Source organism: Phaenicophaeus curvirostris, chromosome 7, assembly GCF_032191515.1.
Source record: "Phaenicophaeus curvirostris isolate KB17595 chromosome 7, BPBGC_Pcur_1.0, whole genome shotgun sequence".
NCBI classification, from domain to species: Eukaryota; Metazoa; Chordata; class Aves; order Cuculiformes; family Cuculidae; genus Phaenicophaeus; species Phaenicophaeus curvirostris.
The window spans coordinates 35,717,382-35,740,975 of NC_091398.1; the positions used below are offsets into that span (position 1 = coordinate 35,717,382).

The 23,594-nt window shown below is 38.1% G+C and overlaps 1 protein-coding gene across 2 annotated transcripts in view; it reads left to right on the plus strand.

The window, feature by feature from the left end:
* Positions 1–23,594, plus strand: part of THSD7B (thrombospondin type 1 domain containing 7B) — a 329,828-nt gene that overhangs the window by 178,467 nt on the left and 127,767 nt on the right. For both annotated transcript variants that reach the window (XM_069861551.1, XM_069861552.1), the window contains exons 9-13: positions 1,749–1,940; positions 5,399–5,633; positions 8,185–8,300; positions 13,067–13,199; positions 14,235–14,338. In XM_069861551.1, the coding sequence (XP_069717652.1) occupies positions 1,749–1,940; positions 5,399–5,633; positions 8,185–8,300; positions 13,067–13,199; positions 14,235–14,338 (780 nt within the window). The remainder of the gene's footprint in view (positions 1–1,748; positions 1,941–5,398; positions 5,634–8,184; positions 8,301–13,066; positions 13,200–14,234; positions 14,339–23,594) is intronic.

Sequence of the window (23,594 nt, forward strand, 5' to 3'; positions counted from 1 at the left end):
GATAACGGGCTAGTTGAAGCAAATGATGGATTAAGCTTGGTTTGCAGGGGTGCCAAACGCGGTACTGAAGGGTGGGGGCTGTCTGTAGGGAGGACGTTGGTCTCCGTTTTCTTATTGAGTAGACTTAAAATAGTAGTGCAAAGACTGGGCACGTTGAGCCTTTCCTGATGGGCATAGACCAGTGCAAGGGAGAGCGAGTATAAAAATAAAGTATTTTAAAACATATCTCGCTGTCTGATTGCCTGCTAGATTCTCCTTTACTTCTCATAATATGCTTGAAAAGTTTTATTTGTGCCTCGAGGGTGATGAGCCTGTCTTCATTTAGGGATGCAAGTGCAGATAATACCATTGTGCTATTGACAGCTTTATGCACTCTCGCTAGCAGTCTGCCTCTCTTATTTACTCACTTGCACACGTGTTGCCTTGGAAAAGCAGTACAGCCTTCTACCCTCCTAGTTATAATTGTATCCTGGGCCTCCTTGTTACAGAGACTGTTCCTGTAGCGTGAGGTGAAAGAGCCAGTTGTTGCTGTAATAAATTTTACTCTTTTTCCCCTACATACGATTGAACCTGGATAGTCGTTACGTTTTTTCCTAGGTTCACAATTGAAGAAACCTCAAAGGAGAGCTTTGTAACTATTAGGAGGGCAAAAGAGGAGGTAATGTGCAGTGTGAGCTTGTTGTTTATAAGCAGGTAGATTTGAGCTTCCAGAAATTTTGGTTACGTAGCTGAAAATTCATGAAGGTCCAGAAACACTAAACAATAGAACAGTGTAACAGACATGTCTGTTCATTGCTTAAATTATATTTGTAAGACATTAGAAGTAATATACTACTGAAAGAATTCTCTTTTATTATTTTTATGAATATGGTGTACTCATAAATTCTATGTAATTTCTAAAATTGCTGGACATTTCCTTTTGTTATTTTACAAATAAAGTTATATTTTATTTTGCATTTTGAAAACTATAGTTCTGTATGTTGGACTGCACAAGGCTTACGTCATGTGCTTTGTTTTGCTGCCAGTAATTCTTTTGATTAGTAGGTTTTTCCCCACCAGTCCCAATATCCTATATTCTTGTTGAAAGGGGTGTTGGAAAGATGCTTCTGATCAGGAGATTTGCATTGGTAAAGGTCTTTTGGTTCATCTCCAACAGAAAGTATTTCTCTCTTGGATAAAGGTGGTCTAATTCATCCATAATTTTGGATCTTCCAATTTTTGGGGTGAGAAGGAGAGTCAGAAATAATAGTGATTCATTCTGTTGAGGTGGCAGGAGAAGAGGCAAACCATCTATTGGACACTTTTCTGGCCTACAGGCAAAAGGAAGCTGCCTTCTGTGGGCAGCTGCACAATTTATTTTGTGGAAAATAGGTTCTGTAGGTGGAGATTGCTGGAAAATACAAGGCAATTATAATAAATTTTGTTGCTAATTAACATTGCGGCTTTGTATTGATTGAATTATCTCATTCCTCATGCATGCTTGCTTTATAAAGTGGGCTGCAGCTAGGATGTCACACGCAAAACTCAAACCACCGTTTTTTTCCTTTTTTAGGTTTTCAGGAGAAATACAAAGTTAGCTGTTCATGTTTTACACTTTCGAGCCTGAAGCCTAACCATATGCTCTTTTGTAGTGTATTCCTCCACGGGCAGGCAGATGTTTGACATGAATGTAGCCTGTTTGATGCAGATCACAGATATCGAACCAAGCTGAGCTTTCCTCCTTCTCTGTCTTGTTTTATTTGCTCCAGGTAAAGAAGTACCACATCACTTCTGCACAGAGCTTCCCCGTCCTGAAATTGTGGCTTGTGAAATCCCTTGTGCAACGGATTGTGTCATCAGTGAGTGGTCCCCGTGGTCCCTTTGTTCCCACTCATGCTCCAGTAAAAATGCTGAGGGCACTCAAAGCAGGAGTAGGTCCATCTTGGCCCTTCCAGCCGAGGGTGAGTGGTAAAAATTTTGGATTAGTCACTGTTTATTTGTTTAATGAATTCACTTGCATTCCTCAGCCAAACTGTGTTTAGATCAGAGCTAATGCTAATACTGTAGTGAGTAGGAATAATACTTAATATTTGTCTGTGCTTCATGCCTAGCAAGTAAAATATCTTTATGGTCTTGAGTTAATGCATGTATCACTTAGAGAAATTCTGTCATGGTTCAAAATTACTTAATTCAACCTATGAATTATTGTTTACTGAGGGGCAGTCTGGCTGTGAATTTACTTCAGGAGAGCTATATCCTATACTAAAGAAATTGCTGCATGACACAAACTCATCATACGAGTGTCTTTACGTAGGAACATACTAGTACCAATGTAGAAAAGAACAAGGAGCTGTGAAAAATGAGGAAATAAAGAAGAACCTGTTTATATTATTAGTGCAGACCTAGAATGTATTAACCTTCTTGTTTTGCTATTTTAGTGAGTAAATAGCTCGTGATGAATATGTATAATTTCCTCTGGATCTTCCTGAACATATCATGTGTCTGGATTTTTATGTATCAACATCAGCGAAACAATTATTCACACAAACTTTTGTATTAGAAATGTAGTTTTCTAATTACAGTTACACATACGATAATTCATTTATGTGTTGGTTTATCAAACAGGATTTGAAAAGTATTACATCAAGTACATAAAAATTCATAAAACATGAACAGGTCTAACAGAGTAAAGCCTTGTTGACACAAAAGAAATGTCTACTATTGACAGCACTATGTGCAGCTGATGCAGAAGCAAAACACTTCTAGATGCAAATCTGGTCTAGGACAGGCTCTATTGAGTGCTATTTTGTACATTATCATTAAAGCCACCTACTGTTTCTCAGGCAATGCAAGGACTTGATCTTCCAAACCCTTACTCACCTGAATGGTCTGTATTCACAGAAACAACCTGATAAGCGCTTGCAAAGAAAACTGGGACCCTTTAGGATGAAAAATGCGATGTTACTGCTGATTGAATGATAATAACTGCTTCTAAAAAAGTCTATAAGCTGTAGGATAATTAAAATGAAATATGCAGTTAGCTTCGTATTTTCCATGGAAGTAGCAAAATGCAAATAACCAATAAATGTAGGACTAGGAAAGTGAAGCATTGAAGAAGTGAATTCTGGAAATACAGAAGCTCAGGCATCTCAACTGGGAGCACACTAAACTAAAAGTGAAGTGGTTCAAATGAATACTCTAAGTTTCTTGGGAAGGAATAATTAACTACTAAAGTCAAATGCCCCAATTTTTTCTGTACATCTTTGGCAGTGAGTATAATGGTTTGCTTGCATCTGCCTACAGATAAATAGTGAATGATTTGAATTTGTGGTGAGTGGAAGTGGATTTAATACCCTAATCACTGCAATATTAAGGCGATGATATGTTACCTGCTTTCTCTGACTCTTTGATAGTCGGCTTGCAGCTAAGGCAACAACTCCTGCGGAGCTCTGATGCCTTTGCATGTAATATTTCATTTTTCTGCTATCAACTGAGGGTTGTGACTCTGCTGTTTGAGGACTTCTGGATGCCATCCCAGAGGCTGACTTCTGTTGAAACCCTTGGGTCATTTTCTCCGAGCTGTTCGCCTTATACTGGAATATGATAACCAAGAGTCTCTTGATGAAACTACAGAAGCTTGGTTTAAATCAGATTTTAAAAGCTATGTCTTTACACGGCAAAGCTGTGAAACTTGGTGCAAGAGGAGATTGTGGAGGAAGGCAGTCTCAGCAGTTTTTAAGTGGATTAGAGGAACTGATGAGCAGGTCCATTAGAAGCCCATAAATAGCTACAAGAGCAGCTAGGCAGTGGTGTGCTGTCCTGCATTCCTAGTACAGAAGTTGTCCATGAACTGTGAAAGTGGTCAGGTTCTTGTGCTTTTGCTAAACAGCATCTCCTGCTTTCAGTCTTGCAGACAGACTACTAGGTTGGAAGGACCATGTGGCATTTCTTCTGTTCATAAGTTAAAATTGCTTGATTATTACTCTTTCTTGTTTGTCAGAGCTTCCTTTCCATGGTTATTCTTGAAAAAAATACCTTAATTTTCCCCAGGAAGCTCAAAATTTGAGTTAGATCTTTTCTGTTTCTTTTTAGTTATTTCGTAATGGACCAGGCATTTTGCCATTTGCTTTCCACGTTTTTTTTTTAGTATGTGTGCTCAAACACAGAAGAGCAATAACTGGTCTGCATTTTCCTGCCAAGTCAAAATCTTCAGGAGAGTAAACTACCTGGGGCATTTTTCTACTCCACCACTGTACTAAACATTTTGGAGACTGAATGCTATGGGGAACAGTCCATTTTCATGAAAAGACGAACAGTAATGTGACATCATTATCCAAATCAGTGTGCTAAGAAATTTCTGTCCCTCATTCATTTGTAGCGCTGTTCGTCGTGGCCATTCGGAGTCATTCCTTATTTGAGAAGATTCAGTCCTGCAAGGCAATAGACATCCCTTTGAGGGGCAATATACCCTCATCTCCTGTTGATTTTAGTAGGGCGTCAAGGTGCTCTGAACCTTATGGTGTCTGGCCCCAACGCTTCAGTTCTTTAAAAACCTGCAGCACTGGCCATGTCACAACTTGCCCCATTCTGCCTCCTGGAAGAAAATGGTTTTGATTTTAGTCTGATTTACTTCTTTCTTCCTAAAATGACAATGCTAACTGTTAAAATTTCTCTGCATTACTCCTTAGCTTTTGAGCTACGAACGTCTGCCGCTTTTATGGATTAAATTCAGGCTGCTGGCTAGAGTGTTAAAGCTTCTGGGGACGCTGTGCAAACTCTTGTTCTTTGTGGATTTATTAAAAGTTGTAGACAAAGTGTGGTAGCTTAGCAAAAACTTTGGACATCATTTAGAGGATGCTGCTTCAAAAAAGTAAAGGCTTCATATTCAGATTTCCCTCCCTTGATTTGCAGTTGTGGGTATCAGTTTATACAATTCCTCTGTCAGTACAGTTCAACACCCTCCACAATGCAGCAACGTGTGAATAGAGTCCGAATATTAGAAAGAGATGTTCCTCCTTGGGAAATTAGCAAGGAGAATGAACATAAAAATAATGCTTAATTTGTCTTTAAACCTAATTGCATGTTTGCTGAGTGATACTGGCATTTAAGTGGAATTAACTTGGCTCTGCGTAGGAGTAACAATAAGGTAACTCAGAAATATACTTTGCCTATTTCTGTTTCCATTATGCGTTGGAATACAATTTTATGCAAGGCTAGTTTAATGGGGAAACAATATTTTAGAAGGTTGTTATTGCAGCCATAAAGGTCAACAACTTTATTCAAGCTTTATTTATTTATTTTTTAATGAGGAAAAAAGAGAAGATATTAAGCAATCCTAACATTTTTATTTATTTTTTTCATGTCTTCCTTTTGCCACGTGCCGTAAGATGAACTGTGATGTGCTCTTGACTCTTTCCAGGTGGAAAAGCCTGTCCCCCTGACCGAGCTCTACAGGAGCACCGTGCCTGTAATGATCACCCATGCGTGCATTTCTTCTGGGAAACCTCTCCCTGGAGCTCTTGCTCTGAGAGTGCACTGGTAACTGCACTCAATGCAACCATTAACTGGAGTAGAGAAGCCACTTGTGGAGTGGGTATACAGACAAGGAAGGTCTTCTGCATGAAGAGCAATTCTGGCCAGGTCATGCATAAAAGGTATTTAAAGAAAGGTTATTAGTGATTTTTTTTTTTGTAGTTACAATACGTGACATATGAAGGCATTTTCAGCTAGTGTATGGAATCTGCTGCACTGAAAATAATTTCATTTCAGGACTAATTCTCCAACTACTACTCCATCACTACTATGAAAGGGATATGCAACAAAAATAAATTGCCCATTTTTAGTTTCTGTTGTAAAACCGAGCAAAATGCATGTTTTTAGTGGAGTAGATTTTTTGCTGTGGCTCCTCTGTTATTGTAATTTACAGTTCTCTGCAAATATTTTTCCTGAAGGACAGATGTGAGGGAAATATAAAGTACATCTGAATAGAACGTTCATCAATACCTTATTAACAATGCTCTAATAAAACAGAAAAAGTAAATAGAGTTTGCATTATATATACACGACAATAAGGCAGCACCATATGTGTGATCTATATGATTCAATTGATTTATATAGCTTCTATAATTTGATACCAACACGACAAAATTATGTATTCTGCAGTACAAATATTGTGAAATTTGCTTTGCTTTACTAAATGAAGAAAATAAGTTGCACAGATGTTTTCCCTACTATCAAAAAATCAAGACGTTGCTAATTATTTTTACACTGTTAATGAGTCTGGAGATTTACAACCAACGCTCATTTCTTATTGTAGCTCTCAAAACAATCTTGTTTGTATAAGCAGACTGTGTTGATTTCCGTAAAGTTAATTAAAATTCTTGAGGTTAATGAGATTAAGTAAAAGGAAATGAAACTAGTATTCCTTTAGATCTAGAATCCATTGATATGCTGTAACTTTACCTAACTAAACATATTGCTTACAGAGCTATGTATTATCTAAAACAGTTCGCTTTTGAGATGGTGCAAGGGGAAATGGAAACAAAGAGAATAAGCAAATACTTAAGTGAGGTACACGAAAGGAAAACAGAGTTTCAGTGGTGGAAAAACTGCCAAAAGAAGAGGTTTGTGTACCAGTGACTTCAGAAAGCATCTCTCCTTGGTTTTGGTGTGGTAGCTTCAGTGCTGCGGCACTTGTGTAGTGGAAGTGGCTGGATCAAAAAGGACTGCGGAGTCCTTTAAAGAGCTTCTTGTTGAAACAGTTTCTTTCACTGCTGTGTTAGGTGTTGTTCTCATGGTGATAGCATCTTAAAAATAAGAAGGTTAGACCTCCAGAAGTTTTTAGGAAGATGGATCTAAGTGAAGGAATAAAACCTCTGTGTTTCAGCATTTAATACTGCCTCGTTACTGCCCAGGAGGGTCTGGACCAGTCCAGGTCTGAGGTGTCTTCAGCCCTCCTCACCACTAGCACCGCCTGTGACTGTATTGTATTTTATGTTTTGGTTGATAAAAACTGAGCCAAAATAAAGCTGGGTTTAGAACTGCTGTGGTGAAAGTCTGCTGTTTATATGGCTTCAGAAATGGGTTACATTAAGTAAATAATATTTTTTTTTTGTGTTGGCATACTATACTTCACTATACTTCTTAGTATCCTGCGGTTTTTCTGATTTCATGAAGAAAAACTATGCCATATCCAAAGAAGGTGCAAGGCACAGAAAGCCAAAGAAAACTAAATTTTTGCAGGAAAATATTTCCATGTCTTCTATTAGATAACAGAAATCTACCCTCTAGGATGATCATGCTTAATGAGATGTTATGTCTCTTTATATTTATTTTCTTTTAAATTATACCTCTGAGTATCTTATTATTATGTCAGTAACAGAATTGTGGCTTTAAGATTTATTTTCTCTCTTTGTACATTTAGTAGCATATTCCTCTTTCAAATGAGGTCATTTTGGTTTGCACATGCATTAATAAGTATTTTTTGAGTGATCTTTCAACTAGAAATTAATAAAAATTAAAAAACAATAATTCTTTCTGTTTCTCTACTTGAATTTTAATATCTGCCTGAACCCAGAAAATTGTTCCTTCTCCACCTTTTGAGTTTTTATATGTTAACTGTCTGTTTCTGAAACTTTTATTAGAATTTGCGTGGCAAAAAAATTTAAAAAATTTTCAGTTAAAAATTAATACCCCCCCCTCCCCCGAGCTGTTCTTACTCTAGTATGTTGTACAACATATTAAATAAAACTCAAGTCCTCAATCAAAGATCACTTTAAGCTATTGTTGTGTTTCCCCTAAGGGTTGAAAGTGGAGAAATATCACATCATTCCTTACACGCCTTTGCAAGTGGTTTGAAGGCTGTTGCACGTTGTGTTAAAACAGGACTACTTTATAAACATAACTACTTGCTTTCTTTGGTAATAAACATATCTGTTTTGCTTCAGCGAGCTTTATATTTTACTTTTTACAGTTACATTTAGCCTGTAGTCATGAAGCCAAGCTTCACATTTATTATTATTATTTTTAATCTTTGAAGTGTACTAAATTCGGTTGGGTTACATGAGTGCAAAGGAGAAGAAAAGTAAGGCTTGCTGTGACCAAGAGGGATATCTTTGGTATGGCAGTATGCTCACAGCTCTGTGAGAGACTTAAGAGGAAGTTTTAATTTTTTATTATGTTTTATATTTGTGTTTGGATTGATAGATGTCCTGAGTCTGTCAGACCTGAGACCGTGCAGCCATGTCTCCTTCCCTGCAAGAAAGACTGCGTTGTTACACCTTTCAGTGAGTGGACTCACTGTCCAACAACATGTCAACCTGGTAAGCCTTTAAAAAGAATTCAAACCTTGGGGAAGAGCTAGAGAACTGGACTAAATGTGCAGAAGTTGTAGTTCACATCAGTTTAGTAATTTTTAGGGCATTCATCTGAATGGGCTTTGACCTGGGGTGTTGTTGACACTGATATTGTTTGTGGAGGGGAGCGGACTGTGTGATCCTCATGAGCAGATTTGCAGATGTAAGAAGTTCTCTTGACATGGAATAGATTCCTTCTGGGATTCTGCCTTTAAAGTCAGAAGTCCAAGATCCCATTGCATGTTTTTACGTGGAATTGCTACATTGTATAGAATTTTTCATACAGTGGTTTGGGTTGGAAGGGACCTTAAAGCTCATCCAGTTCCAAGTCGCCTGCCATGGGCAGGGACACCTCCCACTGGATCCGGTTGCTCAAAGCCCCATCCAGCCTGGCCTTGAACATCTCCAGTGATGGGGCATCCATGGCTTCTCTGGGCAACCTGTTCCAGTACGTCACCACTCTCACAGTAAAAAACCCTCTTTCTAACGTCTAATCTAAACCTCCCATCTTTCAGCTTAAAACTGTACTCCCTTAGTCCTATCACTGCAATCCCCAATGAACAGCCCCTCCCTATCTTTCCTGTAGTCCACTTTAAGTGCTAGAAGCTTCTCTAAGGTCTCCCTGGAACCTTCTCTTACCTAGGCTAAGCAACCTGAACTATCTCAGCCTGTTGTTATATGAGAGGTGCTCCAGCCCTCTGATCATTTTGGTGACCCTCATCTGGACTCTTTCTAACAGATCCATGTCCTTTCTCTTGACCAACCTAGCTATACATACCAGGTTGTGCAAATAACTCCTGTACTTCCATGATTTTTCAAGGACCGTACATCTCTATGATCTAGTCGGTTAGCTTTTGGACTTTAGGTGTTTAGTGAAGTTTCTTTATAATGAAGTAATGTTGGTTTTTGAGACAAATTTGTGCGTTTCATTAATTGTTCAGATGAAAGACTTCTCAGTTAACAGAATATTTCATTTTTGTCGGTGGCTTCCTTGCCCTTCAAAGATTCTCAGTGAATGCTCTAGCACAGTCTTTGTTAGATTTTACGGGAAAATGACTTGCTTTCCAAAACAGTGAATCCTGTTTTAATTAGCTATTTATTTTTAGACTTTAAATGAGCTGCCTATGAAGAAGTAGAATAAATTACCTGGTAAATTACTTTGTTTATTAAATAATAGTCTACAATTAAAATGAGAAGAAATTAATTATTTAACCTCCTTGGCAGTCCTATCACTTTAATTTTATTCTAAATTAAAACTTCTTAGATGGGGGAGTTTGCTTTTCGCTCGATCTGTTATTGATATGGCTGAATTGCAAGGTATTTTTTTTTAGTTTGCACTATGCAATTTAAAACCCAACATGATAATGAAATTTCAAAATCCCAATATATGTATATGTGAGTTGTTAGGGATTTTTGTGTTGTGGGTTTTTTTTATTTAATAGAAAAGTTGTATTTAATGAAAACAATATACAGATGGTGAATTACTATGCAGGTCAAGCAGGAAGAGGTATTGCCTGGCAGATTTAAAATTAAATGTGTACCACTGTAAGATCACGGCTTAGACAAACATGCAGTCACTAAATCAGGTTTACACAAAACTTTACCAGTTAAGCTGTTTGTAGTTTATCTGAGAAAATGCATCCACCTTTACTATATAACAATAAAAAAGCTGACATTTTCCCTACATTTAAATGTCATCAGGCAACAGACTGTCTTCTGGTGAAGGTTTATCTCCTACCTCACAAGTGTAGACAGCAGTGAACTTAGGGTAATAACAGATGGACAGACAACATAATTCACAGAAGAAGTGCAATTGAATCCAAACACCTGTTGGTGAGGCAGGAACAGGGAGATTGTTGCAAGTTATTGATTCTCTGCCATTTCAGATACTTAAAGGTGACAACTGCATATCACAGGCTCCTATAATATATCTGTTTTAATGGGTCTTTGAGGATGAATTGGAACAAGAATCAAAGAGTCAATGTGGAGGTTTCAGAATATGAAATGGTTTGAGTGGGCAGCATGTAGATTTTCCTCCATACCTGGTAGTGAAGGTGTCTCGGGAAGGTAACTGCTTTCAGCATGGGTGATCCACTCTCTGGTCTGTCAGCATAGATTTAAAATGAGGATATTAAAAAAACCCCAACATCTGACAATAAATAACCTTTTTCATCTCCCTCCTGGAAATAGATGGTACCTATAAGTACCTGCTCTCTTCTGAGCTCTGGTTGTCTGGGGAGAAGGTTAGAAATTTCACTGTTGCTTTCTCTAAACAAGTTTACATGAAATGTTAGGTAGTAATGGTCATATTTATTTCCCCATGCCTTAAATCAGATTTGAAATGAGATGGAAGTAAAAGTGGATAAAATGCATGGTGTGCCACAATAAGAAATTCGAGTGACCTCTACCTCATGTCAGACAGTTTCTGTCAAATATCTGCCACTTCCAGCTCTCATAAACAAACACCTAAGCAGAGATGGTCAAAATTAAAGACTTATTTCTTCAAAAAGTTTTATCTGCGTGAAAATACTGAAAACAGCTCTGGTTTTGGTGATGAAAATCTTGGAGAGGCTGTCCTTATTATTTGTGTGCTCAGTCTTGTATTGATCAGACTCTACTTTTCCTTCTGGTCTTGAACAAAGAGGATGAAGCTGAATGTTTCCTGTAAAAGCTGGATTGGATATAATACACATTACAGTGGTGAACAAGCCTGAGGATGGTGATGGACCTTTCCAAGCCCTGGGCAGGGTACTGGGGAAGCACTGGGGATCAAATGCAGAAGAAGCAAAGATGCAAGAGAAAAGGAGGAATCAGAAGAGTGGATTGATAGGAAGAGTTGTATGAGTGTGTGTATCAGGAGAGGGAGACTGGTGGGACAGGAAGGTGGGAGTGGAAGCAGACATAAGGCAAATCTCCAGTCATCTGTGGTATGATTCTCAAACAGCATTATCTGAGTTGCAAAGTCAAGGACACAGAAGTTAAAGATTCTCCTGAGGTACTGAGCTTCAGTTTTTCAGGACGGCAAGCAGTCATAGCCATACGTGAAATCAACTGAAATTTGGCTTTAAAAGGACAGTCCTGCATAATGCTAATACTCTGGAAAACCAGGCGATAGCAATTTTAAATGAGATATAAAAATTATATTCATTAACATTTGTAAGGAATGCCATAGAAAAGCCAATGAGGAAATTCAATTTTGAAAATGGGGTTTGAGTAATGTGCAATAAATGCTGAGGATAATGTAGTTTCTTGAGGTGGAGAAAATTACTGTGGGAAGCTCATTTAGATTTGGTACTGATTAATAGGAAGGAAATGGCTAAGATTCTAATGGTGGTAGATAATTTGAATGAAAATCATCACAAAGTAGTAGAGTTCACGATTCTTAGAAGGGGAGGATGACAGTATCAGCAAGACATTTAAAAGAAAGACAGACTTCAACAAACTGAGTGATGTGGTAGCTACAACTCTTGGGGAACGTGTTCTGTACAGTCAAGAGTATAGGAGACCTGGAAGATACCAAGACAGGCTGCATGAAGGGCTGAATCCCTGCTGGATTCTACTTTCTATCCTGAAATTATTACAATACCAAGCCAGTATCACTGGAAAACAAGGCATGTATAGGACTGTGTATGACTTGCATGATCAAACTTCGAACCATGAAGAGAAAATATCCAGTGGAGCTAGAGAAGCCCTTTTTTTGTCTTTGCTCATCATCAGAGTTGTTCATAATCTTATTTCCTTTTTGCTTGTCAAGTTGTTTCACAAAAATTAGAAATAAGAAGTCAAAAATACAAACTAAACTATAGGAGGATATTTGATAACATACACAAATGGATTAAAAGTAAAGGGAAATCGAATGAAATATATGTCCATTACTTTCTGAGAAACATGGGAAACACAACATGGGAAATGTGCAATTGCTGGCATTGTTTCCTGCCTACTGCCCAGAGAGGAATGAGCTAAAGAATAAATATTGCTGTAAATTAGATATTCCCAGTAGGGAACAGAAGTAGGGCTGTGTGTAGAGAAGGAAGCAATACAAGAACGTATTCTTCTGGGTGAGAAACTGCTAAGTTCTAAGGGACTAAGTAAACACAGTAATACTGAGACAAACCAACTAATCAACAACCTACCCCTTGCCCACCCCACTGCTCCAAGAAAGGTCAAACTGTAGATTACTCATTCTAAGTTTATGTAGGAAAATCACAAGAATAAGTTTTTACTCAAGATATAAACATTTCAAGAATTAGATTCTGATAAACTGACTAGTAGGGATTTATTGACAACAAATAGTATGCAATAAATTTAATCTCCTTTTCTTAATAGTGTAGCTGCTCTAATTACGTGGTAGATTTTTGACACATCGAACTCTTTTCAGGAAGCTGAGGAACAGTAACATGAAGTAAATCGCTATTAAATGAGCTTCTTGAAAAATCTCACAGTGGATTTCACTGTGGAAAGAATCGGTCTCCTTTACTGCCTGCCATCAGGTATTAATACACATTGATAAGATCCTGCAAACCTTCTCTCCAGGCTGAAGATTCCTAGATTTCCTGGTGTTTTCTTGCAGCTTTTGATCCAACATACCATCCCTTCCTTTCCTTGGGTACTGCCAGAGTGCTCGTGATATTGAAATATAAATAAAAGGGAAGCATGTGTTTAACCAAGACAGCTTGATCACTGACTTGAGGTGCCAACTTTGTCTGGAAGGCATTTTTTTCTTTATTTTACAGGCAATGCCACTGCAGTTAAACAGTCCCGCTATAGGATTATCATTCAGGAAGCTGCCAGTGGGGGACAGGCATGCCCAGACACCTTGTATGAAGAAAGAGAATGTGACGATATTCCCGTCTGTCCAGTGTACAGGTAAAAAGTGTTAGCTTGGAGTCAGTGTCTTGCTAGTGGGTGTCCAGTTCTCTAGAAATTACTGTTGTGCAATTGTCCTGCACAATTTTGACCAGAAAACAACATAATCCTGGAAAATGCAGAGATATAAATAAATAATATACCTTGCAAAATGTGTAAGAATAGAGCTCAAATTAGAGATTTCAGTAGATCTGGCATTATCAGAACAAACCCCAGTTGTCACAGCTCCTAGAAATGGTAACCTCAGGGTTCGATGTGTTTAAGGAAGCTATTACTGGGAACTGCCCCCTCAATGTATTTAAAAATCAATGCCAGTTATTTTGAGACCACAAGCACTCAACTGCCTTAATCATAATTGTATGCTTATTGCAGAAACTCTTGTCTTTTCTCCTGGTGCTCTCACTCCAGTGAATAACATGCACTTAAAAAAAATCTGATTAGACTAAATAGTACAATAGGGTAATTACTTACCACTCTGTATTAAAATTTTGTGACCCAGCTGTTATACGATTTTAGTAAATAGAAAAATATTGTATCTTTGCACATAAATCTCCACTCGCACATCCTGTGGGACATGGTCTCAGAGCAGAGCGAGGAGCTTAAAGTGATGCCAAAGCACGAGTCACCCCACTCAGCCCTGCCTGGCTCCGTATTGCATTGCACTATGGAAAGCTGCTTTCTCCTGTTCCTGACTAACACACATCCTAGCACAGAAAACAGACTGGTTACAGCATCAGTTGTAGGAGAATAGGCTCGCAGGAGTAGAGCTGGATTTCAAAGCCCATTGAAAATGGTTCCTATTTTGCTTGACTCTCGTGCCCTACGAAACTGAGAAAGGGAGACATGTTTGGATGATGATGTGGCTTTCTGGAAGGCGAACCTTGCATCTGAATTCCAGTTCAGAATGCTTATTTTTGGACTGATTACAGTATACGACTGTACAGTATATCATCGTTCATAACTGAAGGTTTTGCCTGGATGTATTGACTGTACTACAGTTTTAACCACTTGATTGTTAACTGTTTCTTCTTGCAGGTGGAAGACGCACCGCTGGAGTCCCTGTGTGCTGGTGCCGGACTCAGTGAGACAGAGCGTGCTGGGACACAGTGAGGCGTGTGGGCATGGTTTGCAGTCAAGGGGTGAGCTTTCTCTGTGCAGCCTCCAAATATTCAAGGTGTTGGAGAGTGACATTTCAGCAGCATCTTTATTTTTCTACACTTGCTAATTTGGAAGCTAAGCGACTGAAGCACTTAAACCAAAAATATTTTAGAGAAGTAAACCCGTTGTACAGTTTTGCCACTGAGCTGGATGATAAAGTAGTAGGAATGGGATAGGATGCTTTGAGTATAGAAGGGATGTATGGTTGGTATTGAGGCATCTTTACTCCTGTAAAGCCCGCTTTTCCGCTTAAAGAGGAAGAACATGGACTTTAAATAGCTATCTATCTATAGACTTATATGAAGTCATCTATTCTTGGTGTTAAAGGTGGAAAGGGTAATTTCCTCATGATTTTAAATTTTACTAATAATTTGCCTGAGGCCTTTTCATCAAGGCTATTAGAGATGTTCAGCATGGATAAAGGCTTTGGGCTCCTGCTCTTCATGTGTTAAGCACTTGAAAAGCACAGTGATACCCTTGTCTGAACAGAAGTGTTGGGAAGAATGTCACTGTTCAGAGTTTGTGATCAGAGTCTGTAGTAGTTCCTGCAGATGACTGGAGATTTGCCTGTTATCAGTCTCCTGGGAAATCTAATGAAACCTTTAACAAAAGGTTATTTTTATTGAAAAAAATGACTATACAGGTATGCTAGCTGAAGAAATGACATAATAATTTACTCCTTCACGGGGGTAGAAACTATTCTTTAAGGATGAAGTGAATTTCTTATATAATCTGGTAACAAAGGAAAAGAAAGTAAAGCTGTGACAGTATGTGGGTTGTATCTGAAAGAAGAAATGTAGTTGAAACTAAAGTTCAAAGGAGTAGATACCTTTAACTAGGTTTTGACCACAAACCTTTCCACAAGGTTTTGAAAGAGAGTTCTGTAAATTGAGATATCCTAAAATGTATTCCTCAATCTCCATGTGAGGGCAAGGTAATCTTTATGCTTCAGTAGGTTCATGAACTTTGTATTAATCTTACTCTGACAGAATCTGAAGTATAATAGAAGAGGATCATGCTTATTTTTGCTCTGCGGAGAATCCTCTGAAATTACAGAGGCTTTGAGCTGTTCTGGGGTAATCATGGGAAAGGAATCCCATAGCCTGGTGGGTTTAAGCAAAATTTGTTTCAGTGCTACATTCACTTTTTGTAATTAACTGTGTTTTTTTGTAACAGCTTTGGTTTTCATAATTACATGTAATGGTAGAACTGATCTGCTACATATTAGTGAGGACAAGTGGGGTTTCATGAAAGGGACCTCTTAGATGAAACCCACGGAAGGCTTTCAAGATATTTCCTGCCAATAAGGAGAGTGATTTCTGTGGAGAAAGCAGCTGAAACCAAGCTGCTAGCTCTGACCATATTGCTTCTGAAAAACAAGTTGCTAGATTTTCAGCCATTCTATATCTTATCTGTAGAAGTAAGGGAAACTTTTGTAAAGCTGCTGTGAATACCTCACCTTGCTGCTACTTGGACCCTTCAAGAGCAGCTTGCGTGTGTGAAGAAGTGCTCTGTCACCATATTGTCAGGGAGTAACCATTTAGCCAAGGGTGGTGGTTGCTTACACATCTTGCTGGGTCTCTTCTGTTTGTAGATCTCTACACTGGAGAACTTCTGAACCTTTAATTCTTCACTATGAAGGAGGTCCTTGGAGATCTTTTGAAATAACATATGAAGTGAGACAGGGGATTTAGGTTTGTTGAGCCTGGAAGTATCTAATGGAAGTCGAGTTCACAGAGAAGTTGGAGGCACAGTCTTCCCAGAGGTGCACAGTGAAATAGCAGGCAATAACAGTTATAAGCTGTAGTGAGGGAAATTCCTGGGTTGCCTGGAGAGACTGTAGATTCCTTGGAGGTACCTGAATAAGGCTTGGATCAAACTTTTCTGACTTTTTTTTTCCTTTTGCTGTCCCTATCCTGACTGTCATGTAAATAAAAGGGTTTCAGTTTTCAGTGACTGTTGTATCTAGCTAATTACAAAAGGGCAATGAATTAATACAAATTATTTCTAAAGAATGAAATAATATGTTTATGTGTAACTAGTTAGAACAATGACTATACTGAGGGAAAATCAAGTTTGAAATGCCTTTCAAGCTCCATTCTTGGTCTAGGCTAGATTCTGAGATAGTCATGTACAATTCTTCTTCCATGAGTGTTTTCCCTGAAATTATGCATAAACCTACTGTATAACATGCAGAAGATATCAGAATTTGTCTGTGAATAATAAGCAGAATAGCCAAAGAGATGACAGCTATCTGAAGCTGCAGTTTTCATGACTTTGGAATGATATTACCCTAATGACAACAGCCTTTCATTTTGTATATCATCTTCAAGGGACTAACTTATTCAGAAAACAATCATGCAGGTAAAAGAAGAGTAGCTTTTGGAACTAAGAAATGTAGTTATTATTTAAACATCATTAAGGCGTGATTTGCAAAAAGCTCCTGAGATAGGGCACTCGGCAGTAGAACAGGGTGGGGATGTAACTGTAGCTTGACAGTGACACAGACAACGTTTCTAACAGTAAATGAAGAGCTTTACAAGCTTTTCTATTGCTATATAGCTGTCATTTTCCCTGACAAGTGACTAATTTACTAGAAGGTGTCAAGACTGTGAGAAAATTGCTTCTACTTCGGATGCCCTTCAGTGACTTTACTGTTCTCTGATGTTTGTGATGGAGGATCCTTCAGAAATGACCTCTCCCTTCAGTGCTGACACGAGCGGCTACCTTAGACATTTACATTTTTGGGGAAAAAATGTGTTGCTCATTACAAGGGATTGTTAAGGTTTAATTAGTGGATGGAAAGCCTGTTTTAAGCAGGTGTCTTTGAAGGCTGCTTCAAAAGCCATTGATGAAGTAAATAGACATGTATTAAAGTCCAGACTGATGCTAGGAGACCGCTTTAAAAACTAGTCTTGGAGATACACTGACAACATGGTTGTGAAAAAAAAGTAGTTACTTTCCAAAAGCAAGGAGAAGCTGCAGCAATGGAATATTTCATATCTTATTTCTTGTGCTCCTACCACTTCTTAACTGTCATTCATTTGTGGGATTTGACTGTATCTTCCCCCATTAACGAGACAGTAAGTCCATCTCAGAACTGTAGCTCCCTATTGCAAGAATACAGAAATGCTGTGACACAGAGCATCAAATATTCTTAGAGAATAATTTATTGATTTACGTACAGAAGAATGAGAACAAACCCACCAATGCAGTAATAAGAAACGACTCCTCTGCTTTGGAGAAGTGCACTCTCCCTGGCACACCTGAGGTCATGGGGTGGTTTCGTACTGGATAGCCTCATTGGGCATCTCAGTAGAATATTTCTTTTCGTATGCTCTCCTGTCAGAGCATGTATGATGTATTTTGTTCTTTCTTTAACTGGACTGTAAAGTAACACCATGAGGACTTAGCTAATATGATTGCTGTTAAATACAATCTGTATCAGTTGCAAAGTTGATACATGAATTGACAGTGTGAAAGTAAAATGCAGGCAGCGCTGGACTCAAGCAGTTTAAGATTCACGTCTCCTTTATTGCAGGTTTCTGGCTGTTCTCTGGAGCTTCTGTCATAACTAGAGGGCTATTGCAGACAATGAATTAATTACTAAGTTAACATGTTATATACGAAGTAAGATGAAAGCAGGAACTTTGGTATTGTCTGTTAACATTTTATTTACAAAAATATTCCAAAGAGGCATCTTTAAGCTGTATTATCTACTGTTTTGTCAGTCTGTAACACAGTAATGGCCATACTATTGTTTCTGCTGAAATTATGTTATGGTAACCTATTTATAATGACCCATACCATCAAAAAAAAATCAGTGTTACCATTTTTTTTTTGTTTGTTCATGAGATAGTCACCCCACAGTTCTTATTTGCTATTTTGTCAGTAGTTAATATAACTGCTGATTAGCCAAAAGAACAAAGGCATTCATTGTAATTTGAGTTACAGAATGCTTTTGCGCTGAAGTACCAGTTTCAGGAGAGTCATATTAGAATTCTGTTGTAATTTACAGGCAAGAGGCAACGTGATAACCTGAAGTTTACAATGAATACATTTATGATAGCAAACGTGGCAAAGACACGGACTGCTTCAGTTAGGTGATGGTAGTTTATGAGCAGTGCTTTGTGGATGTAAATCTGTCCAACTGATAGGAGCTTATCTGTCATCAGTAGCTCACACCAATATTAGCTTTGCCTGGGAGGACACTGGCACTTTTGAGCCTTATTCTCAGTGATTCATTAGATTTGTGAGTGTTTTTTCTAACAATTCTGAAATGAGTGGCTGCAGAAACACAAGTGGAAGGGCAGTAAGCTGAACTTCAGTGGTCCCAGCCAGTGTCACTGCCTGGAAGACACCTGCCTGTCAGCTGGTGGCATTGGTAATGAGTAGTTGAAGGAAAAATAATTGCCAGGTTAAGGACAAGAGCTGAGTTTTGTTTGTGATACATTTGAAAGGAAGGTTTGTGAAGCAGAGTCTATCTAGGATGAGGATTGAAGTTTTGGGGGTGGCCTTGCCAGGATGGAGAGGCTCAGTTTGTCATCAGTCATGTCTACCTGGGGCTTTGTAGCAATTTACCTGTATAGCCATTCTACATCATACTGCAAATTCATAAAGTACGTGTTATCTGTATTGTTATTTTCTTGTCACCGATAATGCAATTTTTAGCTTATAAATACCTAGAGAGTAATAAGGTGATAAGAAACAACTGAACCAGAATTGATTTACTATTACTCGTTCTTGGTAATCTGATTTCATTCCTTTACAGGGCAGTGGGTTGGAGGTTAGGCAATAAGGTGAGTGAAAAGCGGCACAGATAATATTCCCTTGACTTTAGAAAGACATCGAGTCCAGTCCAAGATGACAGTCTCCCATGTGCAGAAAGCATGACCTAGAGAAATGCTGCATGAGGTTGTTGTGCAAGTTGTTGAAAATATGCAAAGCTCTGTTATCAGTTGTTTGCTGTCAGCCAGAAAGGCTGTTTCAGATGGGTTCCTGTTGGGCACACGTACCCTCACCTGTCTTCAGTATATTCACTGACAGTCTATTTAATGAAATAGAGAGTGCATCTGTAACACATCTGGGTAATTGCAAACCTCTGAGTACTTTGAAAGGCTGGCCAAAAATACAGGTTGGATAGATTTGAGCATACTCTGAAATCAGAAAAGTGTAGTAAGATGGGCAGCAGTACTGCAGAGGTAAGTCTGGAATTAAGAGTTATGGACTACATGTTAGCAGCATTGTACTGATGTAAAAAAATGTACATAATGAAATAGTGTATTTTACATTTTTCTTCTGATCTCCAAGTTCCTGAAATTAATTTTTCTGCATCCTAAAGTACTATATTTTTAACAGATAATCTTCCCTTTCATGTTTGTTCCGTAACACTTTCTGCCACTGTAAATAATGAGAGACAGAGTCAAATAAAAACCTCAAAACTTTCTCTTCATTAATTCTAATTCCTGGTTTGCCAACAAATTCAGAATAGATTAACAACCTTTTTTTTCAAAATATGCAGATCTTATTGACAGAAACAAATCAGGTATTCGGGAGTCTAAGCTCTGACGGATATCAGTGAAGAAATTCAAATCTCTTGAACTTAATGGAAGTTTACCCTTGATTTTACTTTTAAAACTTGTCTTCAGTCTCGGTGAACTATGTTATTATTGTTTGTATCTAATTTCAGTCGAGTTACCTATAGGCTACCATGTTTAAATTATTTCCCAAAGTCTGGGCGTAATTGTGGATTTGCTAGTTGATTAGCTTCATGCAAAAAAATGTGTGACGGTGTTTTGCAAAGGAGAAAACAAAGAAAAATCAAGGAAGAGGAGACAATAATAGAAAACTAAACCCCTGTTGGAAAAACTGCACGTATATGTTCTTAGCCTCTCCTGCATTAGTGAATTGAGGAACGTATCGTCTCCCAGGCAGATTTTCTGTGGGATTTATTTCAGTTTTGGAACATTAGAATTGACTGGGAGCAGGAGGAGAGGAGAAAGGATAGATTGAGGCTATGTGAGATGTGATGGATCAATCTCTCTGAGCATTTATGGCTGCCTTTGAGAATCCTGCAGTTTAGTTTATGAAAAATAGAATCACCTGCTTGTATAGAAATCGCCCTGGGTAAATTTCTTAAAACCCAAGTTGTCTGTTTAAATATGTGCATGGCTGTACTGGAGTCTGCAGTTGTGTACTGGATTGAGGGATGGAAATTCGTCCTCGTCTTGTATTACATCCCACTGATCTCCAGGTAATGTGTTCCTGTAGACCAATTTTTCTTTCCTTGGGTCTTAGTTGATAGAACAAGGGGAAGAAAGATTGATACTGATTTTCCAGTGACAGCTTGTTCACGAAAGAGTGATGGTGGACTACCCTCCTTTCCTCATGGGATGTGTCAGCAAGTATCACAAGATGCTTAAAACAGTGCTACTATATTTCTGGTTTAGCTTGCACCTCAGGTATAGCTACTGCAAGAGTATTTCATAGATGGTAGGAGAATTGGCATGAAATTACTTTGCAGACACTAACTAATAGCAAGAGAAAACTTCAACTCATTTCTGTCACTGTAGCCTAATGCCAGCAACATAAAAATTGAAGAGACTCCTAGTGAATTTGTCCTGACAGCAATCTACAGTGCAACATTTTATCCAAAGGCCAACTCAGTAATCTGTAGATTTTCTGTAAAATAAAGATGATGAAAACTGCGTCAGATAAATTACATGTATTTGATTTCCTTCAAAACCAGAACAGTATATTCCACTCTGTACCAAGAAATAAGCAGGTTTTCTAACTTAGCTATATATTGTTCCTATCTGATAAACAAAACCAATATCAGCACCTTAGCACCACATACAGTATTTGTTTTCTGGGGAAAAAAAAGACTCTTGATCATGCAGAAAAGCCTTTTGAAGCCAGAAGGCACAAACGCTGAAAGTGGATGCTACAAGCATGTACCAATAGAGGGATTGTTAAAAGATCAAAATAATGAGAAGTAAAGCAGAGGAACATAAAAGCTTTCCAGGCTATGTATTTCTGCCTTGATTAGGAGGAAGGAGGGAAGGACGTTTTAGATCAATACGAAATGCCCTGATCACCTCAAAGTCGGAGGTGGCACCACCCAAATGTGTACAATTTACAGGAATTGCTTGAGCATCTCAGTCATGAAAGTCCAAATGATGTGACAGCACTCACACCATGTTTAACAGGTACAGGGAGAGAATCAAGATCATCTTATCTAAGGAAACTCCTTTTTAAATATAAGGGTAGATAGATTTTCATTTTTTCTTTCATCCCTCTGATTAAGTTCAGCTCTCTTTGGTCCTCCTAAGATTTCTTTCATCTAGTGTGTAGTCTGTATGATCTAAGCAACTATCGTTGGTGAAAGTCGTTTTTGGGGTCCTTTTTTAAAAGATGGGTTGTCATTAAACAGAGTATAGTAGATGAAAGAGGTCCAAGGCGAACCAAACTGTGCTGAGACTTACTCAGAAGGATGAAAGACATAATGAGAGACATAATGAAGAGCAATCTTTACCTCAGACTATAGGCAGATCCTTCCAATTATGACTTGTCTTTTAGCAATGGCTTCCAGTGATTTAAAATCCCAGTTATGAAGAGTTGATTCAAATTTTTAATACAAATATTGAGAACTTTTTATTATATGAACAGTAGGCAGGGCTTCATGGTTTGTGCAGTGTTATAAACTACGACAGAAATCTTTCCTGTGGCCATAGGTGGGTTGTAAGTAGATGTGATCGCACTGCTTGTTGTGCTCCTTCTCAGAAATACAGGAGCCATTTCATCTTAAAACTATTTGTAAACTTAGAACCTTGAAACATGAGGGTTTGTAATCCTTAGTATTTTGTATGAGCTTAAGTAACTGTCACTGTAACTAGCTATAAAAAATCTTCCCAAAGTTTTGGTGTTTATCTGTGTCTGGCATACCCCAGTTTGATGGGTTAACCCTGCAGTGAGTAAACTATTTTAGTTTCATGATGGTTTTCAATTTGATTGATTCATCCTTTGTTCTTGAGACATTTGAGTCCTGTTTAGTCTCTTTTGTTGTTTGCTATTTCATATAATGCTTTCATGTCCTCCTTGTTCCTCTCTGTTGCAGGCAGTCCCATTCAGAACTGATTTAGATCTATTTTTGCTTTTATAAAATTTTAATTTCCTCCTTGTCGCCATTGTCCTGTTTACAAATCCAAAGATAATTCATGCCAAAGACACTGTGGTTCATAGGGAAATTGTTAGAAATTCATCTCAGCTGGTCAGGATAAGATCCAGGTTCTCTGGAAAATAGCCTTAAGGAGAACTTATCTTTAAACAAATACTTTAAAGGGGATGCTTTGAAGCATGAATGAAAATAAGCAAGTTTATTAAAAAGCTTTTATAGTGTCGGTTGTCAGGAAAACACTAGAGAGATTATTCTCCCAATCTTTACCACAATAACCTATTCCTTGTCCATAATGATATCAGTCAAGTGGAATACTAAATTGTGAGAAACTCCAGAACAGTTAACTGGAAAGATAAAGGCTGGTGTGGTAGTAGCAAAGGGACTTAGTTTGGGTTTTATTTTACCTAGCTGAAGAAATGGATGGTTTTGGATTGAAAAGCTGATCCTGCTTAAATCAATGAAATATTAAAGGACTCCGTTAGTTGTTTGGACAGCCTTTCCCCGCAAAAGTCCCAGCAAACAAACAAAACCAACTGTTGGTGAAAGGATAAAAGGAGATGTTGAAAAGAATGCAGAGTGTGATTTATAGCACTTACAGTTTATTGTCAGTAAGGTTTGAACTGCAAGTTTGTCTTTCATTAGGGAGAAAGCACTTCTTGTTGGAAATTATTGAGTCAGATTTCCTAGAATTTTTAAGCATTAATACTCAACATGAATATTAGCATCCTAAATGGCAGAACTCATCAGTGTGGTTTACTACAAATCTTCAGGCACAAGATTTGTTAAATTTGATATGCCACAAAGGTGCAAAAGGGATCCTGATGTCATGTTCATTGAACCTGAATTTGTATATTTATGTCGCTCCAATAGCTTTACGTCTGCAGCAGAGGGTTTAGACATGAGTTTTCAATTTCAGAATAAATGAATGACCTTGGATCAAACTATCTTTTGAAATTTCCAGTATCTTACTTTCAAATGAGTTCACTAAAGTGACAGCAGAGTAACTTGAAGTGACAGGGATACTTATGAAGTGCTTGCACTTGTGAGAGTACAACAGGTAA